This window comes from Rhinoderma darwinii, chromosome 4 (genome assembly GCF_050947455.1).
Source record: "Rhinoderma darwinii isolate aRhiDar2 chromosome 4, aRhiDar2.hap1, whole genome shotgun sequence".
Taxonomy (NCBI): domain Eukaryota; kingdom Metazoa; phylum Chordata; class Amphibia; order Anura; family Rhinodermatidae; genus Rhinoderma; species Rhinoderma darwinii.
Genome location: NC_134690.1, coordinates 183,966,491 through 183,986,552, shown reverse-complemented (window position 1 = coordinate 183,986,552; position 20,062 = coordinate 183,966,491). Strand labels below are relative to the sequence as shown.

General features: G+C 43.3%; 1 protein-coding gene across 2 annotated transcripts in view; it reads left to right on the top strand.

The window, feature by feature from the left end:
* The first annotated feature begins 16,765 nt into the window (after window positions 1-16,765).
* The window catches only part of HMGCLL1 (3-hydroxy-3-methylglutaryl-CoA lyase like 1), a 132,481-nt gene continuing 129,184 nt past the window's right edge, over window positions 16,766-20,062 (top strand). The window contains exons 1-3 of one of the 2 annotated variants that reach the window (XM_075864136.1): window positions 16,766-16,868; window positions 17,442-17,583; window positions 19,927-20,004. In XM_075864136.1, coding sequence (XP_075720251.1) covers window positions 17,488-17,583; window positions 19,927-20,004 — 174 coding nt within the window. In that variant the 5' untranslated portion in view covers window positions 16,766-16,868; window positions 17,442-17,487. Of the gene's footprint in view, window positions 16,869-17,441; window positions 17,584-19,926; window positions 20,011-20,062 lie in introns of both variants that reach the window. The other variant, XM_075864135.1, reaches the window with a different exon arrangement.

Genomic DNA, 20,062 nt, shown 5'->3' with positions numbered 1-20,062 from the left:
GGGCGTGTATTATGTGCGTACATCGGGGCGTTTTTAATACTTTTACTAGCTGGGCGCTCTGAAGAGAAGTAACATCCTCTTCTCTTCAGAACGCCCAGCTTCTGACAGTGCAGATCTGTGACGTCACTCACAGGTCCTGCATCGTGTCAGCCACATCGGCACCAGAGGCTACAGTTGATTCTGCAGCAGCATCAGCGTTTGCAGGTAAGTCGATCTTACCTGCAAACGCTGATGCTGCTGCAGAATCAACTGTAGCCTCTGGTGCCGATGTGGCCGTCACGATGCAGGACCTGTGAGTGACGTCACAGATCTGCACTGTCAGAAGCTGGGTGTTCTGAAGAGAAGAGGATGTTACTTCTCTTCAGAGCGCCCAGCTAGTGAAAGTAGTAAACACGCCCGATGTACGCACATAATACACGCCCACTTGGACTTTTACTTTTAAACACACCCACTTGGACTTTTGCAAGCCTCATTTGCATAACTACAAAAATGGTCATAACTTGGCCAAAAATGCTCGTTTTTTTAAAAATAAAAACGTTACTGTAATCTACATTGCAGCGCCGATCACATGCAATAGCAGATAGGGGTTGCAAAATCTGGTGACAGAGCCTCTTTAAATAGTCGACTACTCTTTTTAATAGCTATACTGACAAAAAATATACTTTTCTGCATGTCTTTTTAATGACAGCCTATGAGCATGTAACGTGGGGTTAATGGAGTGGTTCCTCTATGAAAATTGCAGACCAAATGCAGACCAAATGCACAATTTGAAATTGAAATTGAAATTACAGTGACACACAAAGGGAAATGGTTATATCTCTTTAAGAATCACAATATACTTAAACGCTATGTACACCTTTGGAGGCCAATTTTTTTTTAAATAAAATGTTTAGTCAGTTTAATTAGCGCTAGATACAGATGCTGTGTATAGAGAGCAGCTGTATCTCAAATAGTAAAGTTATTTTTTAATAAAAACTATTTAGAAAGTTGCACTAATCACACTGACTAACCTCTTTCTTAAAATAAAAATTGCCCTTTAAAGGTTTACATAGCCTTTAGGGCATGTTCCCACATGGCGGAATTTTTCCGCTGCAAATGTTGGTGCAGATTTGGGGCAATTACGCAACGAATCTGCAGCAACATTTTCATTTTCGATAGGTAATTCAGACGTTGCAGATATCACAGCGGACTTGCCACAGATTTCAGTTTTTGCATTGCAAAGGCTGAAATCTTCAGTGAAATTTCGCTTCTTCTCTGCAACGTCATGAGCATGCTGCGGAGGGAAAATTCTGCACCGCAGCCTAATTTCCGCACAGTTATTTTCTGCAACGTCTGAACTAACTTTCCTAAAAATATATAGAAACAAATGTAAAAAACGGCTGCTGCAGAATTCCACTGCTGACTGTCCGCAGCAGAATTCAACAGCAATTCCACCACTTATGAACGTGCCCTTAATGGTTAGAATACTCAAAAGTGGCATACAATCTTGGCAGTTAGCATCAGTTCACAGAGTTCTTCTGGCGCTGGTTTTGACGCGAGAATCACGTCGGAATAGCCCCACTCCCATTGATTTCAATGGGAGGCAGAGGCATTTTTATTCCCAGGCCGCTCTTAGCCGCTCACGTGGAAAAAAATTGCATGCTCTTTCTTGGCGTGGTATCCACCTTTGTCGTTTTTTTTTTAAATTGTCAAATGTATGTATTTTGTGCTTAAAAACATTTTTTATTGACATTTAAAAAAAATATATACTTTTTATGCGATGCAGCTTCCTTGTATGCACTATACATACATAGTATTTATTGTGCTCCCACAATTTTATTAACACAATTCACTGATTGTGACTAAAGAGTAAAAATATATTTTTATTGGCTATCTCGCTAAAATCAGGGCTACCATCACCTCCGTATAAAAACCCAATGGGCTCAAAAAATATTTAACAAAGAAAGAAATGTGATTCATCAATTGATTCAGTTATGATTCCTATGGACAAACACACTAATTACAATGTTGCCACAGCGGATCATTTCCCTAAACCTGTAAGGCAAGCAGGGCATTCCCTGAGTGTCCCAGAGAAATTACTTAAAGAGGCTCTGTCACCAGATTTTGCAACCCCTATCTGCTATTGCAGCAGATAGGCGTTGCAATGTAGATTACAGTAACGTTTTTATTTTTAAAAAACGAGCATTTTTGGCCAAGTTATGACCATTTTTGTAGTTATGCAAATGAGGCTTGCAAAAGTCCAAGTGGGTGTGTTTAAAAGTAAAAGTCCAAGTGGGCGTGTATTATGTGCGTACATCGGGGCGTTTTTAATACTTTTACTAGCTGGGCGTTCTGATGAGAAGTATCATCCACTTCTCTTCAGAACGCCCAGCTTCTGCCAGATCACGCTGTGACGTCACTCACAGGTCCTGCATCGTGTCAGACGAGCGAGGACACATCGGCACCAGAGGCTTCAGTTGATTCTGCAGCAGCATCGGCGTTTGCAGGTAAGTAGCTACATCGACTTACCTGCAAACGCCGATGCTGCTGCAGAATCAACTGTAGCCTCTGGTGCCGATGTGTCCTCGCTCGTCTGACACGATGCAGGACCTGTGAGTGACGTCACAGCGTGATCTGGCAGAAGCTGGGCGTTCTGAAGAGAAGTGGATGATACTTCTCATCAGAACGCCCAGCTAGTAAAAGTATTAAAAACGCCCCGATGTACGCACATAATACACACCCACTTGGACTTTTGCAAGCCTCATTTGCATAACTACAAAAATGGTCATAACTTGGCCAAAAATGCTCGTTTTTTAAAAATAAAAACGTTACTGTAATCTACATTGCAGCGCCTATCTGCTGCAATAGCAGATAGGGGTTGCAAAATCTGGTGACAGAGCCTCTTTAATGATCTTAATACGCTAGCACCTACACTCATTCCCCCTCTATTCTGACCCTACGTGTTTCTATAGAAACATATCATCAGGGGTCTGTTCAAAATTCAGTACACATGTCAGCGATAATGCAAAGTGTTGTTTGTTATGCACCATTGCTTGCATTATATATCAGCGGCACGCTAAACCTGGGAGTGAGAATGAATAAAGATAACGCTCCTCCCCTCTCACTAATGCCGAGCCACCCCGTCAGCTAGTCAAAGTCGCAGACGTCACTAGTGATGTGGCGGAACAGGTGATCGGTCCAGCCAATCACCGCCGCTTCAACCAGTAGCCAACATTGGCGCCCGGATCACTACAGGGAAACATCTCCTCAGTGTTCAGCGAGACCCGTCATCGAGGTGGAGTGTCCGATTACCAGGGCAATATAGGACGCTATACAACTTGCATCCTGGCCACCCATGCTAGTGCATGATAAATATCATGCCAATCCACCACAAGGTTGGGGTAAATGACAAAAGCAGTATTTATACAATAAATTAACCATCATTCATGAATCTTAGTAAGAATTGGCACTGCATGAACCCATTATTCATAACAGTAAGCTATATGTTAAATGCCTTAATAGAAGCATGCATCTAGTATATGCATTCCATATAGCTATAATGCCACAAGAGATAAGTCTATTTTTTGCAATCCCAAATTGGCTTACATTTCATGATGGATATGTAGCACGTGGAACCAAGTATGTTTTGAGATGATCTTTATTAAAGATAAAATAATCCAATATACACACACAGATGTAGGTAGCTTAACCCCTTCAGGACTGAGCCTGTTTTGGCCTTCAGGATGAAGCCGATTTTTCAAATCTGACATGTGTCAATTTATATGGTAATAACTTCTGAATGCTTTTATCTATAAAAGTGATTGAGATTGTTTTCTCGTGAAATATTGTACTTTATGTTAGTGAAAAATTTGGTAGATAAATTCAATATTTATTTGTAAAAAAACAAAGATTTAGAGAAAATGTGCAAAAATTTGCATTTCTCTAAATTGAAATGTATCTGCTTGTAAAACAGATAGTAATACCACACAAAATAGTTACTAGTTTACATTTCCCATATGTCTACTTTATGTTTGCATCTGTTTTGAACATTCCTTTATTTTTCTCGGACGTTACAAGGCTTAGAACTTTAGCAACAATTTCTCATATTTTCAAGAAAATTTCAGTTCTGAAGTGGCTTTGAGGGCCTTATATATTATAAAGTCCCCATAAATCACCCCATTTTGAAAACTGCACCCCTCAAAGTATTCAAAACAGCATTCACAAAGTGTATTAACCCTTTAGGCCTTTCACAGGAATTAAAGCAAGTTGAGGGGAAATTTACAAATTGCCAAAATTCATTTGTAATACATTTTTTACAGAAGGTTTTACCCAAAAATGCAACTCAATATTTATTGCTCAGATTCTGCAGTTTTTAGAAATATCCCACATGTGGCCCTAGTGTGCTAATGGACTGAAACACAGACCTCAGAAGCAAAGAAGCACCTAGTGGATTTTGGGGCCTCATTTATTTTAGAATATATTTTAGGCACCATGTCAGGTTTGAAGAGGTCTTGTGGTGCCAAAACAGTGAAGAATCCCCAAAAGTGACCCCATTTTGGAAACTACAGGTACAAAATGGGCTCAAGGAATTTATCTAGGGGTATAGTTAGCATTTTGAAGCTACAATTTTTTTTGCTAAATTTATTTGAATTAGTATGTGAAGATGAAAATCTACTTTTTTTCTGAAATTTTTTAATTCTTACAAGGAATAAAGGAGAAAAACACCCCAACATATGTAAAGCAATTTCTCCCGATTATAGCAATACCCCATATGAGGTAATAAACTGCTGTTTGGACCCACAGCAGGGCTCAGAAGAGAAGGAGCGCCATTTGGATTTTGGATTTCTGATTTTGCTGGAATAGTTTTTAGTGCCGTGTCACGTTTGCAATGCACTGGAGGGATCAAAACAGTGGAAACCCCCCAAAAGTGACTCCATTTGAAAACTACACCCCTCAAGAAATTTTTCTAGGGGTATAGTTAGCATTTTGACCCCACAGTTGTTTTGCTGTATTCATTGGAATTAGTCTGAAAAGGTGAAAATCTAAATTTTTTCTGAAAATACATAGACATTTTTAATTTTTACAAGGAATAAAGAAGAAAAAGCAGCCCAACATAAATAAACTGCTGTTTGGACCCACTGCGGGGCTTAGAAGGGAAGGAGCGCTATTTAGCTTTTGGAGCTCAAATTTAGCTGAAATGGTTTTTGGGTGCCATGTCGAATTTGCAAACCCCCTGAGAGACCAAAACAGTGTAAACCACCCAAAAGTGACCCCATTTGGGAACCAACACCACTTAAGGAATCTATCTAGGGTTATAGTGAGCATTTAGACCCCACAGATCTTTTGCAGAATTTTTTAGAATTAGGCCGTGAAAATTAATATCAACATTATTTCCACTAAAATGTTGAATTTTTTAAATTTCACAAAGTATAAAGGAGGAAAAAGCACCCCAACATTTGTAAAGCTATTTCTCCCGAGTACGGCTATACCCCATATGTGGTCATAAATGTTTTTTCATTAGAAAGTAATTAACCCTTTCCGTACTGATCAATTTTTTAATTTACATTTTTCGTTTTTCCCTCCCCACATTCCGAGAGCCATAACATTTGTATTTTTCTGTCAATAGAGTGGTGTGAGGGCTTATTTTTTGTGGGACGAGCTGTAGTTTTTATTGGTACTTTTTTTGGTACATACAACTTTTTGAGCACTTTTTATTAAATTTTTTTATAGCGCCAAGGTGACCAAAAAACAGCGATTTTTCAGTTTTAAATTCTTTCATTTTCAACGGCGTTCACCGTGCAAGTTAAATAATGCTATATTGTAATAGTTTGGACTTTTACAGACACAGCGATACCAATTTTGTGTATTTTTTTTTTACATTTCTTTAGATAAAAAAAATGTGTGAATATTAGTTTTTTTTGGACTTTAAATATTTATTACATTTTTTTCAGTAATAATAACTATTTACTTTTGTTTTTACACATTTTATTAGTCCCCCTAGGGGATTTTGAACCAGCAGGCAGTAGACAGCTGGTACAATACACTGCAGTACTAATGTATTGCAGTATATTGTCATTTTTACATGCTCCTGTAACAGTGCGATCGCTGTTCCTGTCCGTTAGTCCCGGGTGTCAGCTGTAATACAAAGCTGACACCCGCAGCGTATGGCACGGGCTCAGCGTGTGAGCCCGCTCCATACATCATCCCTTACACCACGACATGCTATTAAGTCGTGGTGAGCGATGGGGTTAATGCACAGCGTCTTGTGCAGAGTGAAAATTGCAATTTTCCACTGATGTGCCATTTTAGTGCACTATATGTTATGCCCAGTTTGTGCCACTGAAGACAAATACCTCATAAAATATTAACCGGTTTCTCCCTGGTATGGCAATGAAATATCTGTGGGTGTGAACTGCTGTTTGGGCACACTGTAAAGCTCAGAAGGGAGGGAGCGCCATTTGGCTTTTGGAGCGCAGATATTGCTTGGTTGTATTTCTGTTTCACGTTTGTAAAGGATTTACCAGACACAGTGTAATGACAAGGATAGGGAAACAGACAAGTGCGCCCTAAACTACCCGCCACGCAGTCCCTGCCTACTTGCAACGACCCGCCCTAGGCGACGGGGTACAACTGGGCTACGGTCCCTACACTCAATAAGTGCACGACAGACAACCAGACAAGGAAACACAGAACAAAGGGAAACGGGGCAGTTGCCCACGGCAACACCGTGAGCAACAAGAGTAGTAAACGAGCCGAGTCAAATCAGGAGAGTACGAGGTGCCAAACGCAGAGCAGGAGAGTAGTGAACAAGCCGAGTCAAACCAGGAGTGTACGAGGTACCAAATGCAGAGCAGAAGAGTAGTCAGTAAGCCAGGGTCAATACGAAGCAGGGACAAGTAGTTCAAGAAGCTGCAGCAGGGCCAGGAAACCAACAGAGAAGAATCACAAGCAAGGAGGAACAGGAAAGGCAGGTATAAATAGACGGAGGGCGGGAGCTAGCTCCGTCTGGCCAGGCTGTGATAGGCTCTCCCACTCCTAAGCCTGCCATCCTGAGTGGTGGAAGATGGAGTCAGTCTCACAGACATAGAAGCAGGTGCAGACTGATTACCAATGGGCGTGGATACAGAAGCTGTGCCTGGCAGATCCTTAACACACAACTTCTGTGTCGACGCCCGTGGACAATCAGTCTGCACCTGCTCCTATGTCTGTGAGACTGACTCCATCTTCCACCACTCAGGAAGGCAGGCTTAGGAGTGGGAGAGCCTATCACAGCCTGGCCAGACGGAGCTAGCTCCCGCCCACTGTCTATTTATACCTGCCTTTCCTGTTCCTCCTTTGCCTGTGATTCTGCTCTGCTTGTTTCCTGGCCTTGCTGCTGCTGCTTGTACTACGCATCCTCTGCTTGTTATTAACCTTGGCTTTCTGACCACTCTCCTGCTGAGCGTTTTGTACCTCGTTCACTCCTGGTTTGACTCGGCTCGTTCACTACTCTTGTTGCTCACGGTGTCTCCGTGGGCAGCTGCCCCGTTTCCCTAGCTTCTGTGTACCCTTATCTGTTTGTCTGTCTTGCACTTACTGAGCGTAGGGACCGTCGGCCAGTTGTACCCTGTGGCCTAGCATGGTTCGTTGGAAGTAGGCAGGGACTGAGTGGCGGGTAGATTAGGGCTCACCTGTTTGTCTCCCTACCCCGTCATTACATAATCACAGGCCCATATACCTTTTCTACCCTGGTCCCTGACACATCTATGGACCCCCTTGAGACCCTGGCTCAGCAGATGCAGGGCCTCTCCCTACAGGTCCAGGCCCTGGCTCAGAGGGACAACCTGCATGATGCTACCCTGGTAGTGCCCCCCACCTCACCTCTTGAACCCCACCTCAAGTTGCCTGACCGGTTCTCAGGGGACCGGAAGACTTTTTTCTCCTTTCGGGAAAATTGTAGGCTCTATTTTCGCTTAAAGCCCCACTCCTCAGGTTCTGAGAGCCAGCAGGTGGGTATAATTATGTCCCGGCTCCAGGACGGGCCCCAAGAATGGGCCTTCTCCTTGGCTCCTGACGCCCCTGAACTTTCCTCCGTTGATCTTTTCTGCTCTCGGGCTCATTTATGACGAGACTGACAAGACTGCCTTTGCCGAGAGTCAGCTCGTGACCTTACGTCAGGGTAAGAGACCTGTAGAGGAATATTGTTCTGACTTTAGGAAGTGGTGTGTAGCTTCTCGGTGGAATGACCCTGCCTTGAGGTGCCAGTTTAGATTGGGTCTGTCAAAAGCCCTGAAAGACCTGCTAGTTAGCTATCCCTCTTCTGACTCCCTAGACCAGGTTATGGCTTTAGCGGTACGACTTGACCGACGTCTCAGGGAACGACGACTTGAACGTTTTTGTGCCTTCTCCTCTGACTCCCACATGATGCCTCCCGAGGTTCCGTTGCTTCGTTCTTCCACGGAAGACTCGGATGTACCTATGCAACTCGGGGCCTCCGTGTCCCCCCAACAACGTAGAGAGTTCCGCAGGAAGAATGGTCTCTGCTTCTTCTGTGGGGATGACAAGCATAAAGTGAACAACTGTCCTAGGCGTAAGAATAAGCAGCCGGAAAACGTCCGCGCCTAAGTGATCATCGGGGAGGTCACTTGGGCGCACAGGTATTTCCCGTAAAGATGAAACCTAATAAAATCTTGCTTCCCTTTCAGGTCTCTTTTGGTGGTAGGTCTGCTACCGGCAGTGCCTTCGTGGATTCAGGGTCTTCTGCTAATATTATGTCTGTGGAATTTGCTATGTCTCTAGCTATGCCATTGATTGATTTCCCTAAACCTGTCCCGGTAGTGGGTATCGACTCCACTCCTCTTGCTAATGGTTATTTTACACAGCATACCTGTAATGACAGGGATAGGGAAACGGACAAGTGAGCCCTAATCTACCCGCCACTCAGTCCCTGCCTACTAGCAACGACCCGCCCTGGGCGACGGGGTACAACTGGGCGACGGTCCCTACACTCAGTAAGTGCACGACAGACAACAGATAAGGAAACACAGAACAAAGGGAAACGGGGCAGTTGCCCACGGCAACACCGTGAGCAACAAGAGTAGTAAACGAGCCGAGTCAAACCAGGAGAGTACGAGGTGCCAAACGCAGAGCAGGAGAGTAGGGAATGAGCCGAGTCAAACCAGGAATGTACGAGGTACCGAACGCAGAGCAGAAGAGTAGTCAGTAAGCCAGGGTCAATACGAAGCAGGGACAAGTAGTTCAAGAAGCTGCAGCAGGGCCAGGAAACCAACAGAGAAGAATCACAAGCAAGGAGGAACAGGAAAGGCAGGTATAAATAGACGGAGGGCGGGAGGGGTCAAATCCTCACTCTTCATGAATTCCGCATGAATCCCGCCAAGGTCCAGGCTGTGGCGGAATGGGCCCAACCTGCCTCCCTGAAGGCGTTACAGTGCTTCCTGGGATTCGCTAATTATTATAGGAGATTTATTGCTAACTTCTCGGTCATCGCTAAGCCTCTTACGGATCTCACTGGCAAAGGTGCTGATCTCCTCCACTGGCCTCCTGAGGCTGTCCAGGCTTTTGAGGTCCTTAAGAAGTGCTTTATCTCGGCCCCAGTGCTGGTTCAGCCCAACCAAATGGAGCCATTCATCGTGGAGGTTGACGCCTCCGAGGTGGGAGTGGGTGCTGTCTTGTCCCAGGGTACCAGGTCCCTCACCCATCTCCGTCCCTGTGCCTACTTCTCCAGGAAGTTTTCGCCCACTGAGAGTAACTATGATATTGGCAACCGCAAACTCTTAGCCATTAAATGGGCATTTGAAGATTGGCACCACTTCCTGGAGGGGGCTAGGCACCAGGTAATGGTCCTTACCGACCACAAGTATCTGGTTTTCTTAGAATCTGCCCGGAGGATAAACCCGAGACAAGCTCGATGGGCATTATTTTTTACCAGATTCAACTTTTTGGTCACCTATAGGGCTGGGTCTAAAAATATTAAGGCTGACACACTGTCACGTAGCTTCATGGCCAACCCTCCTTCGGAGGAAGATCCTGCTTGTATTTTGCCTCCAGGTATAGTAATTTCCTCTATTGATTCTGATTTAGTCTCCGGAATTGCGGCTGATCAAGGTTCAGCTCCCGGGAACCTTCCTGAGAACAAGCTGTTTGTTCCCCTGCAATTCCGGCTAAGGGTACTTAGGGAAAATCATGACTCTGCACTATCTGGCCATCCAGGCATCCTGGGTACCAAGCACCTCATTGCCAGAAACTACTGGTGGCCTGGGTTGCTTAAAGACGTTAAGGCCTATGGCGCCGCTTGTGAGGTTTGTGCTAGGTCCAAGACTCCCAGGTCCCGACCAGCGAGCTTACTGTGTTCTTTGCCCATTCCCCAGAGACCTTGGACTCATATCTCCATGGATTTTATCACCGATTTGCCTCCATCTCAAGGCAAGTCGGTGGTGTGGGTTGTAGTAGACCGCTTCAGTAAGATGTGCCACTTTATGCCCCTCGAGAAACTACCCAATGCCAATATTGTTTCTGACAGAGGGGTACAATTTGTTTCATTGTTTTGGAGAGCATTCTGTAAAAAGTTGGAGATTGATCTGTCCTTCTCCTCGGCTTTCCATCCTGAAACTAATGGCCAAACGGAGAGGACTAATCAGTCTCTAGAACAATATTTAAGGTGTTTTATCTCTGACTGTCAACATGATTGGATCTCATTCATTCCCCTCGCCGAATTTTTTCCTTAATAACCGGGTCAGTAACTCGTCAGGGGTTTCCCCCTTTTTCTGTAATTTTGGGTTTAATCCACGGTTCTCCTCCGTTTCACCTGGTAGTTCCAACAATCCCGAGGTAGATGTCGTTCATCAGGAACTGTGCACAGTCTGGGCCCAGGTTCAGAAGAACCTAGAGGCGTCCCAGAGCATACAAAAGACTCAGGCAGATAGAAGACGTTCTGCTAACCCCTTGTTTGTAGTCGGGGATCTGGTGTGGCTACCTTCTAAAAATTTGCGCCTTAAAGTCCCGTCCAAGAAGTTTGCTCCCCGGTTTATAGGGCTGTACAAGGTCATTGAAGTCCTTAACCCTGTCTCCTTCCGACTGGAGTTGACCCCGTCGCTTCGAGTGCACAACGTCTTTCATGCCTCCCTCCTGAAACGCTGCTCCCCGTCCTTTGCTCACTTGAGGAAACCTCCTGTCCCTGTTCTCACCCCTGAGGGGGTAGAATTCGAGGTGGCCAAGATTGTGGACAGTAGGATGGTCCAAGGCTCCCTCCAGTACCTGGTCCATTGGAGAGGATACGGGCCTGAGAGGACTTGGGTACCCGCCCGGGATATTCACGCTGGGGTATTGCTCAGGAGGTTCCACCTTCGTTTCCCCAATAAACCAGGTCCACCTAGAAAGGGTCCGGTGGCCCCTCATAAAAGGGGGGGTACTGTAAAGGATTTGCCAGACACAGCTTCTGTGTCGACGCCCATGGGCAATCAGTCTGCACCTGCTCCTATGTCTGTGAGACTGACTCCATCTTCCACCACTCAGGATGGCAGGCTTAGGAGTGGGAGAGCCTATCACAGCCTGGCCAGACGGAGCTAGCTCCCGCCCACTGTCTATTTATACCTGCCTTTCCTGATCCTCCTTTGCCTGTGATTCTGCTCTGCTTGTTTCCCGGCCTTGCTGCTGCTGCTGCTGCTTGTACTATGCATCCTCTGCTTGTTATTGACTTGGCTTTCTGACCACTCTCTTGCTCAGTGTTTTGTACCTCGTTCACTCCTGGTTTGACTCGGCTCGTTCACTACTCTTGTTGCTCACGGTGTCTCCGTGGACAGTTGCCCCGTTTCCCTAGCTTCTGTGTACCCTTGTCTGTTTGTCTGTCTTGCACTTACTGAGCGTAGGGACCGTCGCCCAGTTGTACCCCGTCGCCTAGGACGGGTCGTTGCAAGTAGGCAGGGACTGAGTGGCGGGTAGATTAGGGCTCCCCTGTCTGTCTCCCTATCCCGTCATTACAACGTTTTGCTGGTATTTCAGTTTATAACGTGGGGGCATATGTAATCCTTGCAGAGCACATCAGGGCATAATAAGAGGGTATAATAATGGGGTAAATAAATAATAATCCGCAGATATGTGGCCAGGGTCGCACTGATAAATGGTGCCCAATCTTATCCGCTTTTGGAACATTCTGCACATTTTGCATCGCCATAGTCTGATTGCCATAACTTTTTTATTTTTTCTCCACCAGAGCTGTGTGAGGGCTTATTTGTTGCGGGACCATCTGTAGTTTTTATTGGTACCATTTTGGGGTAGATGCAATTTTTTTGATCACTTTTTATTCCATTTTTTTGACAAGCAAGGTGACCAAAAACCATCAATTCTGACAATGTTTTTTATTCTTTTTTTTTTATGGCCTTCAACCTGGGCTATAAATGACCATTTTACTTTATTCTGCGGGTTGGTATGATTACGCCAATATCATATGTACAGTATATAGTTTTTTTTATGATTTGCGCAATAAAATCACTTATTTATAAAATTAATTATTTTCTGTGTCACCATATTCTGAGAGCCATACATTTTTTAATTTTCAGTCAAAAAAGCTGTGTAAGGGCTTGTTTTTTGCGGAACGGGTTGTAATTTTTATTCGTACTATTTTGGGGTTCGTGAGACTTTTTGATCACTTTTTATTGTATATTTTGGGATGGGTGGTGACCAAAAAATAGTGATTCTAGCGTTGTATATTTACTTTATTTTTCTGTGCCGTGTTCCCTGTGCAGGATAAATAATATTATAGTTTTATAGTTGGGGTCGTTACGAACGAGGTGATACCAAATATGTGTACTTTCTTTAACGTGTTCATTTTTTTCCTATAATAAAAGGCTTATTATATATAACTTTTATTTTTACACTTTTTAAAACATTTTTATTATATTTTTTTTCTTTTTTTGCTTGTCCCACTAGGGGACACTTAGACTTGCAGCTCTGATCGCTGCTGGAATACATTACACTACCTACGTAGTGTAATGTATTCTGTCATTGTGACGTGGCAGTCACTCTGACAGCCTATGAGGACCAGCCTTTGGCTGGTCCTCATAGGCTTCCGTACATGGCAGCCTGGAGGCCATTGTCTGGCCTCCGGTTGCCGTGACAAGGTTCGCCAGCCCCCGCAAATGCGTATGGGGACTGCTGATCTGCTCTAAAGCTCTCAAATGCGGCGATCGCAATTGACTGCCGCATTTCAGGGGTTAATTTCCAAAATCACCGTCGATGGGCCTCTGATCGGCAACACAGAGAGCAGAGCAGACAACCTCCACATTTACCCGCCGCTGCGGTGTAGCACCGCGCAGCAGTTAACTGTTAAAGTGCGGACGTAACTTCACACCCAAGTGCGCAAAGTTACTGCTCACCTGGACGTGCATTTACACCAAGGTGCGGGACGGGGTTAAGGAATGCAAAACATCCACCCAGGGATTAATGATGATAATGAAATTAGTGACCCTTATAAATCATGCACAATGGGGTACTTAGATGAAGCATGTATAGTTTACCTGATCATTCAAGCCTTCTGGTTGAGTGCAGGCCATTCTATATCCCAATCACCCCCTCTCTTTGGTGGACGTATCCATTAGATTGCCTGAAAATGTAAGCTCTACGTGGTCTCTGATGCGATGATGAAATTGTTGAATGGTCTTCCCTACATAATTTAGTGGGCACGGGGTGGCTAGGACACAAGTTGTATAGCATCCTGTACAGGTTTAGGGAAATGATCTGCTGTGGCAACATTGTAAAACACGTTAACCCCCATGTACCATCATTAGTGTAATTATCCATAGGATTCACAACTGATTCAGTTGATGAATTACATTTTTTTCTTTGTTAAAAATGTCTTGAGCACATTGGGTTTTTTCACGGAGGTGATTGTACCACTGATTTTAGCGAGATATCAATAAAAAAATATTTTTACTCTTTAGTCACAATCAGTGAATTGCACTATATATAAAATCTGCATAGTGCCACTTTAAGCTAAATCAGTCAGTCTGTTGGACCGACAGCTCAGCTGACAACGGCTCCTGTTTGCCTCTAACACACAGGATAACTCTAAGGGTATGTTCACACGGCCTATTTACGGACGTAATTTGGGCGTTTTTGCCCCGAATTACGTCTGAAAATAGCGCCTCAATAGCGCTGACAAACATCTGCCCATTGAAAGCAATGGGCAGACGTTTGTCTGTTCACACGAGGCGTATATTTACGCGCCGCTGTCAAATGACGGCGCGTAAATAGACGCCCGCGTCAAAGAAGTGACCTGTCACTTCTTTGGCCGTAATTGGAGCCGTTATTCATTGACTCCAATGAATAGCAGCGCTAATTACGGCCGTAATTGACGCGGCGTTCAAGCGCCTGCACATGCCGGTACGGCTGAAATTACGGGGATGTTTTCAGGCTGAAACATCCCCGTAATTTCAGCCGTAACCGACGCCCTCGTGTGAACATACCCTAATACTGATTACATCTAAAACTCTTACCCACTGCCAACAGCAGATGGCAATATTTCTCCCTCCTCTAGTCCTGCTTTAAGGCTATATTACTCTAGGCTGCAGTTCCCCGACTCTCGAGGGTTCTACAGTTCCTAACATTCAAGTGTTCCGTATTACTCTCGTCCAATATGCAATTTCACAAGACTATACTTAGGCCTAGTTTCATACACTCAGTAACCACGGGATCAAGACAGACTTCTCTCTGAGGCCTTGACTCTCAAGGTCTCTTACCATGCTACCCCTCCCACTGAGTACTCCACCTAGTCCAGTTTAAACCAGGATTGCACTTACCACACATTTCAGGCCTATAGGTTAACCAATCCACACTGTAGCAATCTAAGCTGCCCACTAGAAAACTGATCCTTCTTGATCCCACCAGGACCTATGTACAGCCTTCCCTGGCTTTGAGCAAAGCACTGCTCACCCTTTCACTGGTTATCACACCAGGGATGACTACTTTCACAGCCCGAGCAGATTCCCCAGAGCAAGCCCCTTAAGGGCAACGATACACTACAGCCTTCATCGCTTCAGCTGTGGCCTACACGGTACACTTGCAAGCCAGCCTCTTCTGGCCTGTCTCTATCACACCCAGACTTGCACATTTCACTGCAGACAACCTTTTTCTTAGCTCTGCATATGCCTGTGTCACGTCTCCCAGCCTTCAGTTCACCATCCGTGAAGCTGTAGCCTCCAGTCTCCCTCGTGTCAACACAGAGGGACAAGCTTGTTTAAGTTAGTAACCAGGTACTGTCTAACTTTCGCTCAGACCAATAGTACTCTGGTCTAGAGCCTCATGTGTTTCTCTCGTTCTCCTGTAAAGGCGCCAAACCTCCTTCTTAAATGGGCTATCCTCTGACTCTTCTTTTCAGCGTAGTGGTGCAGCCCATCAACGTCACCACACTGTTTCCTGTTCGCACCCAGTCCTTCATACCTCCCTTGTAACTGTCACCCAGTACACTTTATTCCTTGGGCACTGCGGTTCGTCATCCAGATGACCTAGAAGACACAATAATATGTACACAGTGAAACACAACATACATGTCCATGGTATGAGCAGATGAACGCCTGAACATTCACTCAGTAAAACTTTGCATTCATCTTAAAGTAATCAGCAACTTAATAATACGTACACATGAAGAGTCTATAGACTATAAATAGGGTACTCAGTTCACCCTCCTTACAGGCATGTTAGACTGCATCGGGAGAATTTACTGGCGTATATGATGAATGGTAAACCCCAATTGTGGTGTGAACCTGGCCCTGCACACTTGCAATGAGGGAAACTTGCACGTTCCCTCCCCTTACGTAAAATTATGTCTTTATGCCTTCAATCTGTGCATAGTGCTTTAAATGTGTTATGTTGTCATGCCATGTACGTAATGTAATGTTTTGGTTTATGTGTTGGTATTTGCTGCGCACCCTGTTGTTCATTAGTGATAGAGAACAGCTCCCTGTGTCACTTAGCGGCACATTAGGATGGGCAAAAGCCGTCAGTCCCTTATGACGTAACCTAACCTTGGTGGACCCATTGGCGAATCTCACGGGACCCAACAATGACATGGGTTAGCTGGTTATATCCTCTACATCTAAAGAACACATTCAAGCAAAGTATCGTACTGCTGTGCTAATAAAGACTACTGTTCAACTGCAAGTGTTCTACTTCCAGCCAATGTATCCTGTTTACAGCCTGTATTTATTAAGGAGTATTCCCATTTTATAATGCTCTGGCATCACTTTACGATCGGTGGGGGTCCAACTTCTGAGACCCCTGCTGATCCAAAAAATGAAAGGATAAAAGTGTCTATATTTTTTATGTACAGCAGCGCTTCCATCCCCTCGCTGTTCAGGGAACTGCAACACAGTTAAATTCAAGGCAATACGGCTGTGCTGCAGTTTTCTGCACAGCGGACAGTGCGGGGAAAAACTGTGAAGTAGTCACAAATCTTAGCTAGCATCAGGACCCCTTCATTCCAAGATTGTGGAAGTCCCGGCATTTCTGGGAAAATTCATTTAATGATCGGAGAGGGAAACAAAAAGCACTAATTAATTTTAAACTAATGAGACAATGTCTTTGCAAATATTTCAAATTTGCAAATAATTTTACCTTATAGACACAGTTATAGTGTTATTACTGTCAATGTGTAGTCTCATTCTTAAAAAGTTTTACATTTATAAAAGTAAAACACTGATCTGCATTTTTACACAGAACTGAGCATTCGGTGGTGTTTCCCTTTTAAGTAGCTGTGTACATTGGCCCCTTTAAGACAGATGTGATAGGATCTTTAGCTGAGCATGCCTAGTGCAGGACTGTGATACAGGCAGGAAATCTATACAGGCAACCTGATGGAGAAAAATGTACTGAACAGATTTCAGATCTGTACATTATGGGTAAGAAAATAGCAAATAATACACTGGTGACCTCTGCAATACATTATCAAAGAAAATGAGGAAATCATGCAATTTACTGTAATGTGCTGTAGATTCCGTCAGAGAACTGAATGAATGAGAACATTTGAGAAAGATAAGGCAGGAAATAGTCATTATTTTATTGGCACATTTATTTTGAATGGCAGGAGTTCTTGGAAAATGTTATATAATAAATGTATTGAATTCTTAGAATACAGATGGTGCCGGTCAGAGAAAGCTTAGCTGGAAAGTGACGCAGGAAATACATTGGCATTTTAATTAGTGTGTGGCATTACAGAGCAATAATTTTCTTGTACATATTCTTCAGCAGTTGCTGATAATATTAATACTGATGATAATTATAATATGTTAACATTACTTGTATTCATAGAATTTCTTAATATAATATTATATTCTGATTTTATACATAGCCCTTGGAACAGATTATTTTTTAGCAGAGAAACAGATTGCAGAAGGTCATATAATCTGTCATAATCAGAGAGTTGATTAAGAGAAGCGGCAAAGCTCACACATTTTGTTTTTCATTTGTTTTAGTTATTTGCTAATTAAAACGAGCCTGTTGGACTATACCTTGTGGCTGATGGGTAACGTCCCGACTGCAGTCAAGCATTGTCTCAGTTACCAACATCTTCTAAAAGATCAAATCTGGGTTGGAGATGTAACAACTTCTGAGCAGGTGCAGTTTAGAAATCTTTTTTGTTTTTTGTTTTCATATGTGCTATTTTTGTATATCTGTATATTTATGTTTATGTGTGTATATAGCTGACTGTTAATTCTATCCATATGTTTTTACAAGTAGTCATGAGTCAGTGGAAGGTGTGGGGGATTTGTAAATGGAGTACCTATCTGTTCAGTGACATTAATATAAGGAGAATTGTTACTGCCTGATTTAAAGTTGAACACACATTAGTGATTTCCGATGGCCATCTTCTGAAAGACTTGAAGTTCTCGGTTGGCCTGTGAAGGTTGTCGCCTTGGATAACAACTCCATATGTTAAAAAGACAATTTGCCAATCTAGCTCTGCCTAGATCTGTACCCACCTGACCTAGACTGAAATAAATCAAACTTTCTAATTTTCACAGGTATCTGCCTTTGGTCAGATAGTTTGTGTCACAAAAAGACGCTGACAGTTGTCAGGAAATAGTCAAAATTGGCTTTCTCAGTCATCTAAAAGCTCTACTTCAAGGCCAGCTTAATGGGTACCACCCACCTTAGGCCTCTATTCCTACACTGTGCCACGTGTGCTATCACTAGTAGCCATGCACGCTCCTCCTATAGGTCGCATGCATGCATGCTTTTATATATTTTTTATTTCTGCTATTTAAAACAAGATATTTCCTTTGCAATTTTCCAGAGAATAGGCATTTCTACCCATTACCCTCTGGCCACACAATGGTTTCTTTCAACAATTAAGGCCTTATTTACACGAACGTGTTAAACGTCTGTGGGACAGCCGTTGAAACAGCAGCCATCCCACGGACCTATGTAATTCTATGTGGCCGTTCACACAGCCATTGTTTCCACGAACCGTGTGAATAGGACATGTCCGTTCTTTTCGCGCATCATGCATCCCTCCATAGACTCTCCACTATGGGGGATGCGTGACATCGCGTCCAGCAGCACTGAGCCCGGATGCACCTCGGACGTGAAAAACTGCAGTTTTTCACGTCCGAGTTGCGCAGCGTTTGTGTAAATAAGGTCTAATTCTGCTAATTTATCAGGAAGTAATCTTAGTAAGTGACACCCACTCAACTGCGCAATCTCTAAACCCACTTGTTTCTGTTTTTCACCAAGAAGGTGTGACCCCACCATCCCATCAATATTTTACCAAGGAAGACATTTGTTACTGTAAGTTACATTAATGGGTAACTAAACGTTTGACAAACTTCGGACATGTCATAGTGACATTTCAGAAGTTTTGATTGGTGGGGGTCCAAGCACTAAGACCCCCACCAATCACTCAAACGAAGAGGCAGAAGCGCTCGTGTGAGTGCTTAGTCGATTCGTGTCTGTTTGTTTTTTTACAGAAATCAATGTATCGGAGTGCGGGCTCAATAGCAAGTCTTTGAGCGCGTACTCTGATGCATCGGCTTTCCGAAAAAGGCTGAATAGAAATGAAGCGGCTGAGCTCTTCGTTTGAGCGATTGGTGTGGGTCTCAGTGTATGTCACTATGACATGTCAGAAGTTTGTCAAATGTTTAGTTACACTTTAATGCAAAGGAAACAATCTTCTTGCTGGACATTTTGGAACTTGTAAGATTACTGAATTCATCTTTCAATTATTTTAATAAAACATATACAGATATTTGTAACAACCTTTTAAATCAACACCATCTTGTTACCCAATGACAATTTTTCTAATGCAAATCTTCTAATGTGGCTCATTGTTTGCCTCTTTCAAATCTACCTTCTGCTCCAGCTATGATAGTCATCTTTCTCAAAGGAATATTTTGATTGCATGACTGTCCTTTCTGATTGTGGGTTGGGATTTGCAGCTAGATTAGAGATAACTTACTTCAAGAATTTCAACATTAAACTCAACTTCTCTTTGTCTCATCATCCCAAACCTATTGGACAGACAGAACAGGTAAATATTTATGGTTTTTTTTTTAATCTGCAAATCAGATTTATTGGGTGCAGTTGTTCATAAGGGTGGTATTTTCCTATAACAATAGTCTGCATGAGTAAAAAGAGGGACACCAAATTGATATTTGCTCTTCTTCAAGACAAATACCTTCTTCCTTTTTGGAGGAATACAAATCTTTGATTTCTAGAAGATGAAAAAAGGAATATATTTTACCACTAATAGGGAAGATTTAGACCAGAGGTTCATTCCTGTTCACAAGAAATTTCCTTCAAAACTTTTTTCCAGTGTACTGTTCTTCTACATTTGTTTCAATAGGGGTGTCAAGCCTCATAAAATATTAGACTATATATTGGAAAAAAAACAACAGATTATATATTTTGTTATCGTGGTTAACATATTTTTCTATTTTGATATAAATATTTTTTTCTTAGGAGCCATGTGCAAGTGGGCTTCCGAAATATGTCAAAATAGTAGAAGTTGGACCTCGAGATGGTTTACAAAATGAAAAGGTAACAGTTAAGTATAAATTAAGTGTCCATGAAAAGCATTTAACTCCCTTGGGCATGT